Raw genomic sequence first — 16,751 nt, forward strand, 5'->3', positions numbered from 1 at the left:
CCCTAAATCTAAACCCAAAACCCTACACCTTAGAATCTAAACCCTAACATAAATCCTAAACCTAAACTTTAAACCCTAAAATCTAAACCCTAATCCCCAACCTAAACTCTAAAAACTTTAAACCCTAACCGTAAACCCTAAGCCTAAAATATAAACCCTAAACCTTAAAATTAAACCCTAAACCCTACACCCTATTTTCCTCATACCACTATTTTGTGACAGCTTCACTCGTACGCTTCACATGATCGAATCGTTTTATCCATATTACTCAATGATGATAAAACTCTATTTATCAACTCATATTCGTCATGAAAACCTTTTTTATTGTTAGTTATGACGACCTCACTCAAATTTCGGGACGAAATTTCTTTAACGGGTAGGTACTGTGACGACCTGGGAATTTCCGACCAAGTTTAAACTTAATCTTTATATGAATTCGGCACGATAAGCAAAGCCTGTAATATTGAGTCTCAAAATTTTTGAACCGTTTTCATATATTCAATTACCCTTTGACTAATCCCGGCGATTCACGAACAACTATTTATAAATAAATATGTATACATCTGAATATATATATATATATATATATATATATATATATATATATATATATATATATATATATATATATATATAATAATTTGAAATATAATTAAAAATATTATATGATTTAGTTATTAGAACTAATTATGTAAAATAATATATGAAATAATAAAACTTGTTAGTAAAACGTATGTATGTATATATATATATATATATATATATATATATATATATATATATATATATATATATATATATATATATATATATATATATATAAAGTATATCGAATATAATTATTTATATAGTAACACTCGTTTGTCATTTCGATTGTTATGAATTAAGTTTAGGTGATAAACCTACCTTTCTCAAGAGATATAGGATGGGAGTTAGTAAAGAAGAAGGTAAATTAAAGTTACTTTAGTTAATAAAATATTTAATACTCAATCAACATGAAAATCTTAAACCTATTTAAAACTTGCTAATTGTTTGTGTTATATAAAGATAGAATAGAACACCATTAACCTTAGTTAAATGAAGTACATGAATATGTAACTAGCATGTGTCGACAAAGTGTACAAACAAAAACTTAGACTATTCAGCAAGACTTAAAGCATAATTATTTGTTTGATGAACTATTTAAACATGTGGGATGAATTATTAAATTTATATCACTATTCGCTACTACTTTAGCATATCAATATTATATATTTACATGTATATCGATCAACCACATGTATCATTAGAACTTTGCACTATTCCCATTTTCTCTCTGGTTCGAAGTCATCATCAACCACCACTTTCTGCAGCTTCTCTGCTACTAGTTGTTTTGTGCTCTACTCTTAAATATAATATATACATGCATTCATATATCACTCGACATTTCACTCTTACAACAACATAATAAAGAATAAATTATTCAAATCATTGATAATGAACTTCTTAAATTTAGTTGTATAGTGTACCAACAAAAACTTTGCTATCACACTTTAACTTTTATAAATTATTATAATCATTCTTTAATTTTATAGATTGATTGCTTGATATAGATATATTGTTTCTTATATATGCTAGCTGTCATAAAATTGTTGGACTTGGAAAATATAGGCATGTATTCTATATATATGTATGACATACGATATCAATGAAGAGCACAACAAATATTTACCTTCTTCAATAAAAACCCACCCCAAGAACACTAATGAGCAATATAAAACAGTTGTACACTTGCTTCTATTACTCAGTTCCTTGTTCATTGTTTGCTTATGTTTCATGCTCGATTATGACCCATACAAACCATCGGCCACTACCATTACCCACCTTCAAAACACCACGGTTACCACTCAAGACGACCACCATCTTCACCCACCTAAAACCACTTATACTTGGAGTCCTTTCGGTTAATATCACTGCAGCTATTCGAGACTCAAACATCACCAAGAACATCACGATTTGCTACTATGTTTTTCTTCTATTTCTCCTTCTTGTCGGGAACCAATAACAACCGCCACCACCATAGTACACAAAACCTCCACAACCCACAATTAAACCACCTCCAGCATTTGTCATCACCATTGTTACCTCCGGTAACCACCCAACCCCATCTTCTCTCTCTCTTCTATCTATCTCCTTTACCCGTAAAACCATCGAACACCATCATCCTTCCTTTTCCTCTTCCTTCGTTTCATTTTTTTTCTTCTTTCGTTGCTACGGTGTTCCTGCCTCCTAGTTTGTTGTAAACCTGGAACCGAGACCACCAATAAAACCCACCTTAATCACCACTATCCGGTGACAACTTCCACCATCACAACCGTAACCATTATCTCTCTCTCTCTCTACAATTCCTATATCGTAAAGCATAACTATCTTCAATCGATAACTACCATTCACACCCTTAACCATCGGTACCCCACAACCACCGTGACTATTGATGCTATTTTGCTGTGTACCTGTGTTTCCTTTTACTGTTTCAAATCACCACCATAACCAACTATCGAGGCCCATCTAAACACCTCCAATATTATCACCTTGTTTTTTTCTGCTTCTTGTTTTCTTCATGAGTTCATCACCTTTATTAAAACCACCAAGAACACCACCATGATCAACTCCCTACAACTACTATACGTGCTCGATCTTGTTCTTTCTCACTGTTACGGTTACTGCTATACCAATTAAAACTGCTACGGTATTATTCTATTGCTATTTCTCTGACCTGGTTCGATTACACTCAATCATCACCATTGTATTTTTTTTTATTTAAATGTACTCCCCACTTACTGGCTAGTGAATATGGTGGACCCAGATTGTTCCTTCACATGATGTACAAAAAAAAAAAACAATTAGCGAATCTAATTACTGGACTCTTTTGAATCGGGTTTCAAGTTGGACAATTAAATGATACTTGGGCTTGTGTAATTCTCTGTTGGGCCGAGGCATAATGGAACGAGATCATCATAGGATTGCTATTGTTGTCCGATGAAAGAAGATGGAGGAAAATCGGTATTTATGGGTTAAATGAATTTAGGTGTCTTTTTAAGTCAGAAAAACACGAAACAGTTGGATGGTTAGGGATGTTATCGTTATTTGGGAGGTCATGGGTTTAAGTCCCGGCGGTGGTATTATTTTTTTTTACTATTCTTTGAGGTAGTTAATATTATCATTATTATTATTATTATTATTATTATTATTATTATTATTATTATTGTTGTTGTTGTTGTTATTATTATTATCTACATTAATTACTATCAAGTATTAAAAATAATTATTATTAGTATTAATATAGGATCAAAATTATAATTTTTATTGTAAAAATAATACAACTTTTATTATTTATTATCGTTGTTATAAAAATTAATATTTTTATTATCATTATTTTTATTAACATTAACATTATTAGTAATATTTTTATCATTTTTAATATTGTTACTATCATTATTATTACTTTTACCATTATTATTATTACAACTATATTATTATTATTATCAATATTACTATTAATATTATTATTATCACGATAAAGGTTAGTTATATAAAAAATATACTTAATAAAACTACATTTTATAAATTATCTATTTAAAGTCTATAAAATAAATATATTTAAGTTAATAATGAAACACACGAATTACTAAAAATAACAATTATATTAATAATAATACCTAAATTTATTTGACTTCAATTATATGTGTTAATATATATATACATGATATAGGTTCGTGAATCCGAGGCCAACCCTATACTTGTTCAATGTCGTAATATGTATTTTTACTACAAAATACAGTATGGTGAGTTTCATCTGCCCTTTTTACTCTTTACATTTTTGGGCTGAGAATACATGCAAATCCTTTATTAACTGTTTTACAATATTTATATGCGTGAGTTCATTTGATTCCCTTTTACTCTTTACATTTTTGGGACTGAGAATACATGCGCTGTTTTTTATAACTGTTTTATTAAATGCTTTTGAAATATATTTTGAACTGCGAATACATGAAATGCTTTTATAAATGTTTGACGAGATAGACACAAGCAAAACATTCCTCAAATGAATTATTATGCAGACAGAAGTTCTGCGGATTATTATTGAATTATGTGGACATGATAATTGGACGAAGTCACCAACATCTGGTTCCATTGCGATGATCGACTCCAAATAATGTTTTTAAAATGAGCAAATGCACAGCGGAAGATTTCTTTCATACCTGAGAATAAACATGCTTTCAAGTGTCAACCAAAAGGTTGGTGAGTTCATAGGTTTATTATAAAAAAATAAAATTCATCATTTTGATAGACCACAAGATTTAAATCCGGCATGGTACAAATGGGCCCGAATCCTATACCCACTTGTAATGTACATGCGATATCTTTTAAATACAGTACACCTTTCTCGTCTACGAAATCATCTTTCATAAATCTTAGTAACCATACACATATCTCGTGCACAAAAATAACATACACATAACCTGTTTATAAAATCATTCTCTCGATACATAACATTCATATCAATTGGTGGCAATTATCATGTCCACATAATTCAATGGTGGCAGTTATCATGTCCACATAATTCAATAATAATCCGCAGAACTTCTGTCTGCATAATAATTCATTCGAGGAATGTTTTGCTTGTGTCTATCTCGTCAAACATGTATAAAAGCATTTCATGTATTCGCAGTTCAAAATATATTTCAAAGGCATTTAATAAAGCAGTTGTAAAAATAGCGCATGTATTCTCAGTCCCAAAAATGTAAAGAGTAAAAGGGATTCAAATGAACTCACGCATATAAATATTGTAAAACAGTCTTTAAAACAGTACATGTATTCTCAGCCCAAAAATATAAATAGTAAAAGGGAGCAAATGAACTCACGCATATAAATATTGTAAAACAGTTAATAAAGCATTTGCATGTATTCTTAGTCCAAAAATGTAATGAGTAAAAAAAGGAGCAAATGAACTCACGCCATATTATCAAATCGTAATAATAGACCACAAGATTTCATTTTTATAACACCTCTCTTATCAGGTATTTCGCAAACTGCATAGAGATAAAAATCATTCATATGCTGAACACCTGGTAACCGACGTTAACTTAATGCATAGAATATCCCCAAAACAGAACCTCTCGTCTGTATAATAATCTCAAAGTACTAAACCATCCATAACCTGAATGGGAGTTGTTAAGCCCAATAGATGTATCTTTAGGATTCGCGTCAATTAGGGGCCATTTCCCTAATTCTTAGGCTACCAGACTTGAAGGGCGATATTCGGTTTAATAATCCAACCTTAGAATGTAGTTTTGCGTACTTGTGTCTATTTTGTAAAACATTTATAAAGCTGCATGTATTCTCATCCCAAAATATTAGATTTTAAAAGTGGGACTATAACTCACCAACAATTTTGTTGACGTTTTAAGCATGTTTATTCTCAGGTGATTATTAAGAGCTTCCGCTGTTGCATACTAAATTAAGGACAAGATTTTGAGTCCATGCTTGTATAATATTATTTAAAAACTGCATTCGAAAACTTATGTTGATGTGTAATATTATTGTAAACCATTATGTAATGGTCGTGTGAAAAACGCTATATTTTAGATTATCATTATTTGATAATCGTCGTAATATTTTAAAGGTTATGGGTTGTTTTAAAATCGAATGCAGTCTTTGAAAAACGTCTCATATAGAGGTCAAAACCTCGCGACGAAATCAATTAATATGGAACGTTTATAATCAATATGAACGGGACATTTCAGTTGGTATCCTATTTATTTATATTTGATTAAAATACTCGGGTTATTATTCGACTATCATGTATCAATGTTCGTGCAATGTCTTATAGTCTAATGGCGACCTGAACATTGAAAAGAAGCACAAAATACAATGCGCATATGAGCAATTAAAGACACTCATTCATGGATAATATGGTGGTGGTGCAGTTAATGTGAATTGACTACTCCAGTATGTGTTTTTTCATTTGTATGTTTCAATCATTAAATTGAATGCTAGCCCCATGAATTTATTCGTCACAGTTGGCATACTAGTATACGAATTTGATTTACAGTTTTGGTTAGTTTGTTTCTCGTCATCAAAATGAACAAACCAGTAGTTGTACGATGCATGCTATTTTTCTAGCTATTCCTGATTTATAAAGACCTTTATATCAAAATGAACATATTGATGAAGAATATTATATCCGTTGATTTTCACTCAATAACCAATACTTTTCTCTGCAGGTCTGTGGTGAATCCCGGGGCTAAATGAGGATCACGGTCGGTTCAAGCGTAGAAATTGACCAAAATTCTTGTAAAAAACAGATGGCCAAACTTATTTATTTGCCGACTCATTGCCGCTCATCAAATCATCTTCGATGCTGTTAATACTGTATAGGTGATCCATTTTTTAAACCGTGTTTAGGGTTTTAGTTATAGTTCAAGGACATGAATGTTGTGGAAGGGTTTGGAAGAAGAGGTTGAGAAAGAAGAAGTATTATTACTGAAATACATCATTAACAAAGAAAAGCTTCTTCTCATTTGAGTCGAATCTTTGTTGAGCGATGACTTGATAAATGATAAGTTTGTATTTTGTAATAGGGGATGATTCTCACACACACTTTTTTGATCCTCACACACCTATTTTAACCTTTTACTCTTATAATAATACTCAATTGGTGTGTGAGGATCAAAAAAATGTGTGTGAGAATCATCCTCCTTTTGTAATGAACAACTTTTTTCTATAATATTGCATTATAATATTATAATGTCAATATCATTTGCTAGAATATATTAAGCTTATTTGAGATTCAAAAGTTTATTTTGTCAAGCCATAAGTTTGAAATCTTTTAAATCAAGCTAAAAACTACTTATAAGCTCAAGTTAATTGGGTGTTTTGGTGGCTTGTAGTTTTTTCAAATATCAAGCTTAAGTTAATTGGGTGTTTTGGTGGCTTGTGTGACGACCCGGACATTTTCGACCAAATTTAAACTTAATCCCATTATGATTTCGACAAGATAAGTAAAGTCTGTAATATTGAGTCTCAAAATTTTTGAACTGTTTACATGGAATTATTTGACCTTTGAATATTACCGATGATTCACGAACAATTGTGTGTAAATAAATATATATATTATTAACTATGAATCTAGATGTATGATTTCTATAAATAAATATTATCTATTAATAAATTTAATTACAAGTTAAAATAAAGGTTATATAAATATTAGTATCATTACTTTTATTAATAATAATATCTGTATTATCAATATTATTATTTGTAATATAAAAATATGGATATGAAATTTAATGCATATATCTTGTCAGATCTTAATTATTAATTATATAATTATCAGGTTATTATTATTACCATTATCGTTAATAATCATTATTAAATATTGTTATCATTAAACATCATTGTTAATATTAAAATTATTAGTATTATCCAACTATTATCATTGTCATTGTTATTATAATACAACTTATTAGTATTATCTTTGTCATTAATATTGTTAATATGATAATAATAATTATTATCATTATTATTAATATTATTAATATATTATTAAATATTAATATTAATTAAATAAATAAATAAATAAATATATAACAAATTGGGAATTAGACCATCATTGAATTTTTTTGTTCCCTGTGATTCTTTGTCGACCAATAACCTACTACACAACAAAATTAGTTAAAGATCCCTATCATTCTTTTACAATTTTATTTTTTTCTGTTTTGGCTGTGTTAAGAAGATCGAACCATTTTTTTTATAAATCTAATCGATCCCTTCATAATATGGATTGATCAACTTAAACCATCAAATTTATTTGGTTACTATCTTTCTGTTTCATCTTCACCAAGAAAAACTATCACCAATTTCATTATTTCTTTTGCTACTAAGACCATCAATGGGTACTTTTGTTGCTGACCGAGACCATTAACATGGCTACCTTCGTTTTCTGGTTGCAAAGAAATCCCCCAAAAAAAAAACCCGCCCTCACGATCTCACCTTCACCAGTTGTCGTTACTTTGTTTATTTTGTTCTTCATCAATAACAATTCCATAAACCATCACCACTCGTTACAAACGCCATCCATTAAACTTATATGCGGCTAATATTCTGTCTTCATTCTGTCAACGATCAATAAACATCACGAACAATACTCAAAAACCTACAAACACTATGCGATGATAATTTTTCTAATTTGTCGAAAACCCACTCCATTAAACCTTGTTTAAACCTGCACGCTTCTGTTCTTCTGTTTCTGATTCAAGATAAAAACCAAACCCACAACCTGCTGCTTCTGTTTTGATGTTCAAACCGAAACCCAGATCACTATTGCTCGATGTTACGTTATCATTCTTGTACAATCAAAAACCCACTTGGATGTATTTGCTTCTGCACGTTTCCTATTTCCTTTTTCCTCTATGGCCGACCATTGACTCCACTTACTATACTTTTACTATATAAAAAAAAAAGAGAAAGCAATCGATTAAAAGAAGTCATGCTAGGCCACTGCTTTCCTTTTGATCCGTGTATTATGGGTATTGATGGGCTGTGAATTTAATTTTTTTTTTTCCTAAATAAGACGATGATATAGATAGATAAGCTAATGATCATGTTAAATGATTATGATTATGATGATGAAATCCGAAGAACGAATGATAAGTTAATGATAATGGGTAGAATAAGATGATGATAAATGATATTGATGAAGATAACGTTTATAATGATGATAAAAGTGATATGAAGATAATGATTATGAAAGGGTGACGATTACAAGAGAATGAAGATGATGACAATTAGATGAAGAAGACGATGAATAGTGATTAGGGTTACCGTATGATTTTGATTCAATGCGTGAATGATGTTATTGATGTCTAGGTAACGAACCTGTGATGATGGAGATGAACCGAAGGGTTCGTTGTTGTGCTGCTGCTACCGTATTTTATTTATTTATTTTATGAACCGAACCTTTAATCTTCATTCAATCAATGGGTAAAATAAATGGTTATGGATCGAATTATTTTGGGCCGAGGTTTTATTCAAATTGTTGGACTGCTATTCTCTGTTGGGCCATGATGTATTGGTGTTTTCGGTTGGGCTGAACTGAGTAAGGTATAAGTAAATTAAGTGTGTATCATAGAATAGAAAGAACGAAGCTAGAGGAGTGGTGTGGGTGTTGTCGGGTGTGCGAGAGGTCAGGGGTTCGAAACTCGGCTGAACCATTTTTTTTATTCCTAATATTGGAGGTAGTTCTCAAGTTTTAATTGGATTATTATTATTATTATTATTATTATTATTATTATTATTATTATTATTATTATTATTATTATTATTATTATTATTATTATTGTTATTATTATTATTATTATTGTTAATGTTACAAGTATTATTATTATTAAAAAAAAAATTACAATTACTATCATTATTATTATTAGTAAAATTATTATTTTTATAGTTATTATTATTAGTGTTCACTATTATTAAAATTAACATTTTAATTAAAAGTATCTTTTTTTTACTAAAGTTACCGTCTTATTATTAATACTAAAAGTATAAATTTTAACTCTATTATCATTATTATTATTTTTATCATTACTAATATTATTTTAGTATTATTGTAATATAAATATATACAAAAATATATTTGATACTCATAACATAACAAAATTTATATTTTTATTTATATAAAATGAAAATATGAAAACATATAGGTTATTAATATAAAAATGATATAAATTTGTTCGATTACAATATGAGTGTTAATATATACATAAATGATATAGGTTCGTGAATCCGAGGCCAACCCTATACGTGTTCAATGTCGTTCTATGTATTTTTACTACAAAATATATTAGGTGAATTTCATTTGCCCCTTTTACTCTTTACGTTTTTGGGCTGAGAATACATGCAAATACTTTAGTAACTATTTTACAATATTTACATACGTGAGTTTCATTTGCCCCTTTTACTCTTTACGTTTTTGGGCTGAGAATACATGCAAATGCTTTAGTAACTATTTTACAATATTTACATATATGAGTTTCATTTGCCCCTTTTACTCTTTACGTTTTTGGGCTGAGAATACATGCAAATGCTTTAGTAACTATTTTACAATATTTACATGCGTGAGTTTCATTTGCCCTTTTTACTCTTTACGTTTTTAGGCTGAGAATACATGCAAATGCTTTATTAACTGTTTTACAATATTTATATGCGTGAGTTTCATTTAATCCCTTTTTACTCTTTACATTTTTGGGCTGAGAATACATGCAAATGCTTTATTAACTGTTTTACAATATCTATATGCGTGAGTTTCATTTACTCCCTTTTACTCATTACATTTTTGGGCTGAGAATACATGCACTGTTTTAATAACTGTTTTACAATATTTATATGCGTGAGTTTCATTAATCCCTTTTTAAATGCTTTTGCAATATATATTTTTGGGACTGAGAATACATGCGCTGTTTTTATAACTGTTTTACGAAATAGACACAAGTAATTGAAACTAAATTCTATGGTTGGATTATCTAATCGAATATGCCCCTTTTTATTTAGTCTGGTAATCTAAGAATTAGGGAACAGACACCCTAATTGACGCGAACTCTAAAGATAGATCTATCGGGCCCAACATGCCCCATCCAAAGTACCAGATGCTTTAGTACTTCGAAATTTATATCATGTCCGAAGGAGGATCCCGGAATGATGGGGATATTCTTATATGCATATTGTGAATGTCGGTTATCAGGTGTTCAATCCATATGAAAGATATTTTTGTCTCTATGTATGGGACATATGGTTATGAGAAATGGAAATTTGTAATCTTGTGGTCTATTAAAAGTTATGAAATGATTATTTATGATAAACTAATGAACTCACCAACCTTTTGGTTGACACTTGAAAGCATGTTTATTCTCAGGTACGAAAGAAATCTTCCGCTGTGCATTTGCTCATTTTAGAGATATTACTTGGAGTCATTCATGACATATTTCAAAAGACGTTGCATTCAAGTCGTTGAGTTCATCAAGTTTATTATTAAGTCAGTTATAGATAGATATATTATGAAATAGTATGCATGCCGTCAACTTTCGATGTAATGAAAGATTGTCTTTTCAAAAATGAATGCAATGTTTGTAAAATGTATCATATAGAGTTCAAGTACCTCGCAATGTAATCAACTGTTGTGAATCGTTTATAATTGATATGGACTTCGTCCGGATGGATTAGGACGGGTCTTCACAGTTGGTATCAGAGCGGTGGTCTTAGCGAATCATGTCTTGCATTGGGGTGTCTAACTGATAGTTGTTAGGATGCATGAGTGAGTCTGGACTTCGACCGTGTCTGCATGTTAAAAGTTTTGCTTATCATTTTGTGTAAAAAATCATCCGCTTATCATCCTTAAGAAATTACTTTCTTATCATTCTTAATCTAGACATATCTTACTGCCTGGATTGCATGATTAGTGCATAGACAAAAATTCATATCTTAGCGTATCTGCTAATTCATATCTTAGCGTATCTGTTACTGTAAACTTTGCCTTACATATTCCGTAGATTCTGTAGTGACCCGAACTTTTCCATGTTTATATATATTAATTGAGATTGATATTTACATGATTAAATGTTTCCAACATGTTAAGCAATCAAACTTGTTAAGACTTGATTAATTGAAATATGTTTCATATAGACAATTGACCACCCAAGTTGACCGGTGATTTACGAACGTTAAAACTTGTAAAAACTATATGATGACATATATATGGATATATATATAGTTAACATAATACTATGATAAGTAAACATATCATTAAGTATATTAACAATGAACTACATATATAAAAACAAGACTACTAACTTAATGATTTTTAAACGAGACATATATGTAACGATTATCGTTGTAAAGACATTTAATGTATATAAATCATATTAAGAGATATTCATACATGATAATATCATGATAATATAATAATTTAAAATCTCATTTGATATTATAAACATTGGGTTAACAACATTTAACAAGATCGTTAACCTAAAGGTTTCAAAACAATACTTACATGTAACGACTAACGATGACTTAACGGCTCAGTTAAAATGTATATACATGTAGTGTTTTAATATGTATTTATACACTTTTGAAAGACTTCAATACACTTATCAAAATACTTCTACTTAACAAAAATGCTTACAATTACATCCTCGTTCAGTTTCATCAACAATTCTACTCGTATGCACCCGTATTCGTACTCGTACAATACACAGCTTTTAGATGTATGTACTATTGGTATATACACTCCAATGATCAGCTCTTAGCAGCCCATGTGAGTCACCTAACACATGTGGGAACCATCATTTGGCAACTAGCATGAAATATCTCATAAAATTATAAAAATATGAGTAATCATTCATGACTTATTTACATGAAAACAAAATTACATATCCTTTATATCTAATCCATACACCAACGACCAAAAACACCTACAAACTCTTTCATTCTTCAATTTTATTCATCTAATTGATCTCTCTCAAGTTCTATCTTCAAGTTCTAAGTGTTCTTCATATATTCTACAAGTTCTAGTTACATAAAATCAAGAATACTTTCAAGTTTGCTAGCTCACTTCCAATCATGTAAGGTGATCATCCAACCTCAAGAAATCTTTGTTTCTTACAGTAGGTTATCATTCTAATATAAGGTAATAATCATATTCAAACTTTGGTTCAATTTCTATAACTATAACAATCTTATTTCAAATGATGATCTTACTTGAACTTGTTTTCGTGTCATGATTCTGCTTCAAGAACTTCGAGCCATCCAAGGATCCGTTGAAGCTAGATCCATTTTTCTCTTTTCCAGTAGGTTTATCCAAGGAACTTAAGGTAGTAATGATGTTCATAACATCATTCGATTCATACATATAAAGCTATCTTATTCGAAGGTTTAAACTTGTAATCACTAGAACATAGTTTAGTTAATTCTAAACTTGTTCGCAAACAAAAGTTAATCCTTCTAACTTGACTCTTAAAATCAACTAAACACATGTTCTATATCTATATGATATGCTAACTTAATGATTTAAAACCCGTAAACACGAAAAACACCGTAAAATCGGATTTACGCCGTCGTAGTAACACCGCGGGCTGTTTTGGGTTAGTTAATTAAAAATTATGATAAACTTTGATTTAAAAGTTGTTATTCTGAGAAAATGATTTTTATTATGAACATGAAACTATATCCAAAAATTATGGTTAAACTCAAAGTGGAAGTATGTTTTCTAAAATGGTCATCTAGACGTCGTTCTTTCGACTGAAATGACTACCTTTACAAAAACGACTTGTAACTTATTTTTATGACTATAAACCTATACTTGTTCTATTTAGATTCATAAAATAGAGTTCAATATGAAACCATAGCAATTTGATTCACTCAAAACGGATTTAAAATGAAGAAGTTATGGGTAAAACAAGATTGGATAACTTTTCTCATTTTAGCTACGTGAAAATTGGTAACAAATCTATTCCAACCATAACTTAATCAACTTGTATTGTATATTATGTAATCTTGAGATACCATAGACATGTATACAATGTTTTGACCTATCATGTCGACACATCTATATATATTTCAGAACAACCATAGACACTCTATATGTGAATGTTGGAGTTAGCTATACAGGGTTGAGGTTGATTCCAAAATATATATAGTTTGAGTTGTGATCAATACTGAGATACGTATACACTGGGTCGTGGATTGATTCAAGATAATATTTATCAATTTATTTCTGTACATCTAACTGTGGACAACTAGTTGTAGGTTACTAACGAGGACAGCTGACTTAATAAACTTAAACCATCAAAATATATTAAAAGTGTTGTAAATATATTTTGAACATACTTTGATATATATGTATATATTGTTATAGGTTCGTGAATCAACCAGTGGCCAAGTCTTACTTCCCGACGAAGTAAAAATCTGTGAAAGTGAATTATAGTCCCACTTTTAAAATCTAATATTTTTGGGATGAAAATACATGCAGGTTTTATAAATGATTTACAAAATAGACACAAGTACGTGAAACTACATTCTATGGTTGAATTATCGAAATCGAATATGCCCCTTTTTATTAAGTCTGGTAATCTAAGAATTAGGGAACAGACACCCTAATTGACGTGAATCCTAAAGATAGATCTATTGGGCCTAACAAACCCCATCCAAAGTACCAGATGCTTTAGTACTTCGAAAATTTATATCATATCCGAAGGGTGTCCCGGAATGATGGGGATATTCTTATATATGCATCTTGTTAATGTCGGTTACCAAGTGTTCACCATATGAATGATTTTTATCTCTATGTATGGGATGTGTATTGAAATATGAAATCTTGTGGTCTATTGTTACGATTTGATATATATAGGTTAAACATATAACTCACCAACATTTTTGTTGACGTTTAAAGCATGTTTATTCTCAGGTGAATACTAAGAGCTTCCGCTGTTGCATACTAAAATAAGGACAAGATTTGGAGTTCATGTTTGTATGATATTGTGTAAAAACTGCATTCAAGAAATTGATTTCGATGTAACATATTTGTATTGTAAACCATTATGTAATGGTCGTGTGTAAACATGATATTTTAGATTATCATTATTTGATAATCTACGTAAAGCTTTTTAAACCTTTATTTATGAAATAAAGGTTATGGTTTGTTTTAAAAATGAATGCAGTCTTTGAAAAATGTCTCATATAGAGGTCAAAACCTCGCAACGAAATCAATTAATATGGAACGTTTTTAATCAATAAGAACGGGACATTTCAGTTGGTATCCGAGCGTTGGTCTTAGAGAACCAGAATTTTGCATTAGTGTGTCTTATCTAGTTTGTTAAGATGCATTAGTGAGTCTGGACTTCGACCGTGTTTACTTGAAAAATGATTGCTTAACAAATTTTGTTGGAAACTATATATTTTTAACATGTGAATATTATGTGATATATTAATCTCTTAACGCGTTTGATATTATGTGATAGATGTCTACCTCTAGAACAAGTCTCATTGACTCACCTAATAATAATGAAGAGTCAAATGTAAATTGGAATGATTCGTGGACTGGTTCATAAGTTCCCGAAGAGGAACCGGAAGAAGAGTCGGAACCGGAAGAAGAATCGGAACCGAAAGAAGAATCGGAACCGGATGAAGAAATAGAACCGGTGGGGGAAATAATAAAACGGTTAAGTAAAAGAAAATCCTCAACCAACCGACCAAGGTTAATTATGGTCAATGGTGTTTCCGCCAAGGAAGCAAAATATTGGGAGGATTACCAATTCTCCGATGAATCGGATTCCGACGAGAATTCCGATGATGTTATAGAAATTACCCCAACTGAATTTAAAAAGGCAAAAGAAAATAATAAGGGAAAGGGCATAAAAATAGAGAAATGTAATTCCAACCCCGATGAACTTTATATGTATCGTCAACCCCCGAAGTCCTTAAGTTGTAACAATGACCCGGGAACCTCTAAACCACCAGGTTTTTCTAAACCAATGTGGAAAACGACGGCTCGTATTAGGGGAACATCATATATCCCTAGAAACTTGGCAAAACGAACCAAAACTGAAGAAGAAGAAACAAGCGAGTCGGAATAAGATAGTTGTATTCGTGTGGTGTAATATATGTAATATAGTGTGCTTATGCTTTATGATATATGTAAAAATTGCTTGTATTAATAAGTATTTTTTTTATGAATCTAACTCTTGTCTATTTTACAGTATAAAAACACAAAATGGATAGACAACCCAATATTTTAAGAGACCTACCCGGAGACATGATTGATGAAATCTTGTCTAGAGTCGGTCAGAATTCTTTGGCACAACTATTTAAGGCGAGATCAGTTTGTAAGACATTCGAAGAACGTTCTAAGAATGCCTTGGTTTATAAAAGGCTTTCGTTCGAAAGATGGGGGATATCACATTGGGAAATCCATAAGTTACGATGTGTTTACTTTGACGCATATATTGTGGGGAACCCAAATGCTATTTTACGCAATGGGTTAAGAAATTATTTTGACTCAATATATCCGAATATTGGACTTCGTGATTTAGAAAAAGCGGCTAACATGCAACATAAAGAAGCATGTTATGCTTACGGATTAGTAATGTTCGCTTCTCACCAAAGTGAGAACAAGAACATCGGGCTACAACTATTAAACAAAACATTCCCACAAGTGACGGAGTCGGTAATTGGGGTAAGAAATGAGGTTTTTAGATTGTTACGGGACTGTTGGACATTACGTAACCCTCGTCCCTTTGATGACGTTACAACACGCTGTCTTATCAACGGCCATAACGGTTATGTTCCACAAGACCAAGGATGGGAAGTAATCCTAGTAAAACCAGAATGCATGACTTGTTTCTGGACGTATGAATTACGTGTCTTTATTGCCTTTGCTGAACGACTTGTGTACTAGCTAGAATTATCTTCACAACCATCTTGTATCAAATTTATTGTGTGCTATATTTCATGCTATATGTAAAATAAGCGGCATTGTAAGTTTATAAAATATTGTGTAAAAGTTTGAACACGAAATATTATTATAATCAGTTTTTCATATAGAATTGTAGTAGTTGAATTGTATATTAGCTACTAAGTATGAACTTAACTGGTAGGTACTACCCGAATTTAAACTTATAAAACGCTAATATGAAGAAAAATCTTTTATAAATGAGTTCATA

The 16,751-nt window shown here is 30.6% G+C and overlaps 1 protein-coding gene across 1 annotated transcript in view; it reads right to left on the bottom strand.

Moving 5' to 3' along the window:
• Nucleotides 1-2,816: 2,816 nt before the first annotated feature.
• LOC139860571 (uncharacterized) overlaps nt 2,817-16,751 on the bottom strand; it is a 31,731-nt gene continuing 17,796 nt past the window's right edge. The window contains exon 4 of the mRNA XM_071849320.1: nt 2,817-2,852. Coding sequence (XP_071705421.1) covers nt 2,817-2,852 — 36 coding nt within the window. The remainder of the gene's footprint in view (nt 2,853-16,751) is intronic.

This window comes from Rutidosis leptorrhynchoides, chromosome 7 (assembly GCF_046630445.1).
Source record: "Rutidosis leptorrhynchoides isolate AG116_Rl617_1_P2 chromosome 7, CSIRO_AGI_Rlap_v1, whole genome shotgun sequence".
NCBI lineage: Eukaryota > Viridiplantae > Streptophyta > Magnoliopsida > Asterales > Asteraceae > Rutidosis > Rutidosis leptorrhynchoides.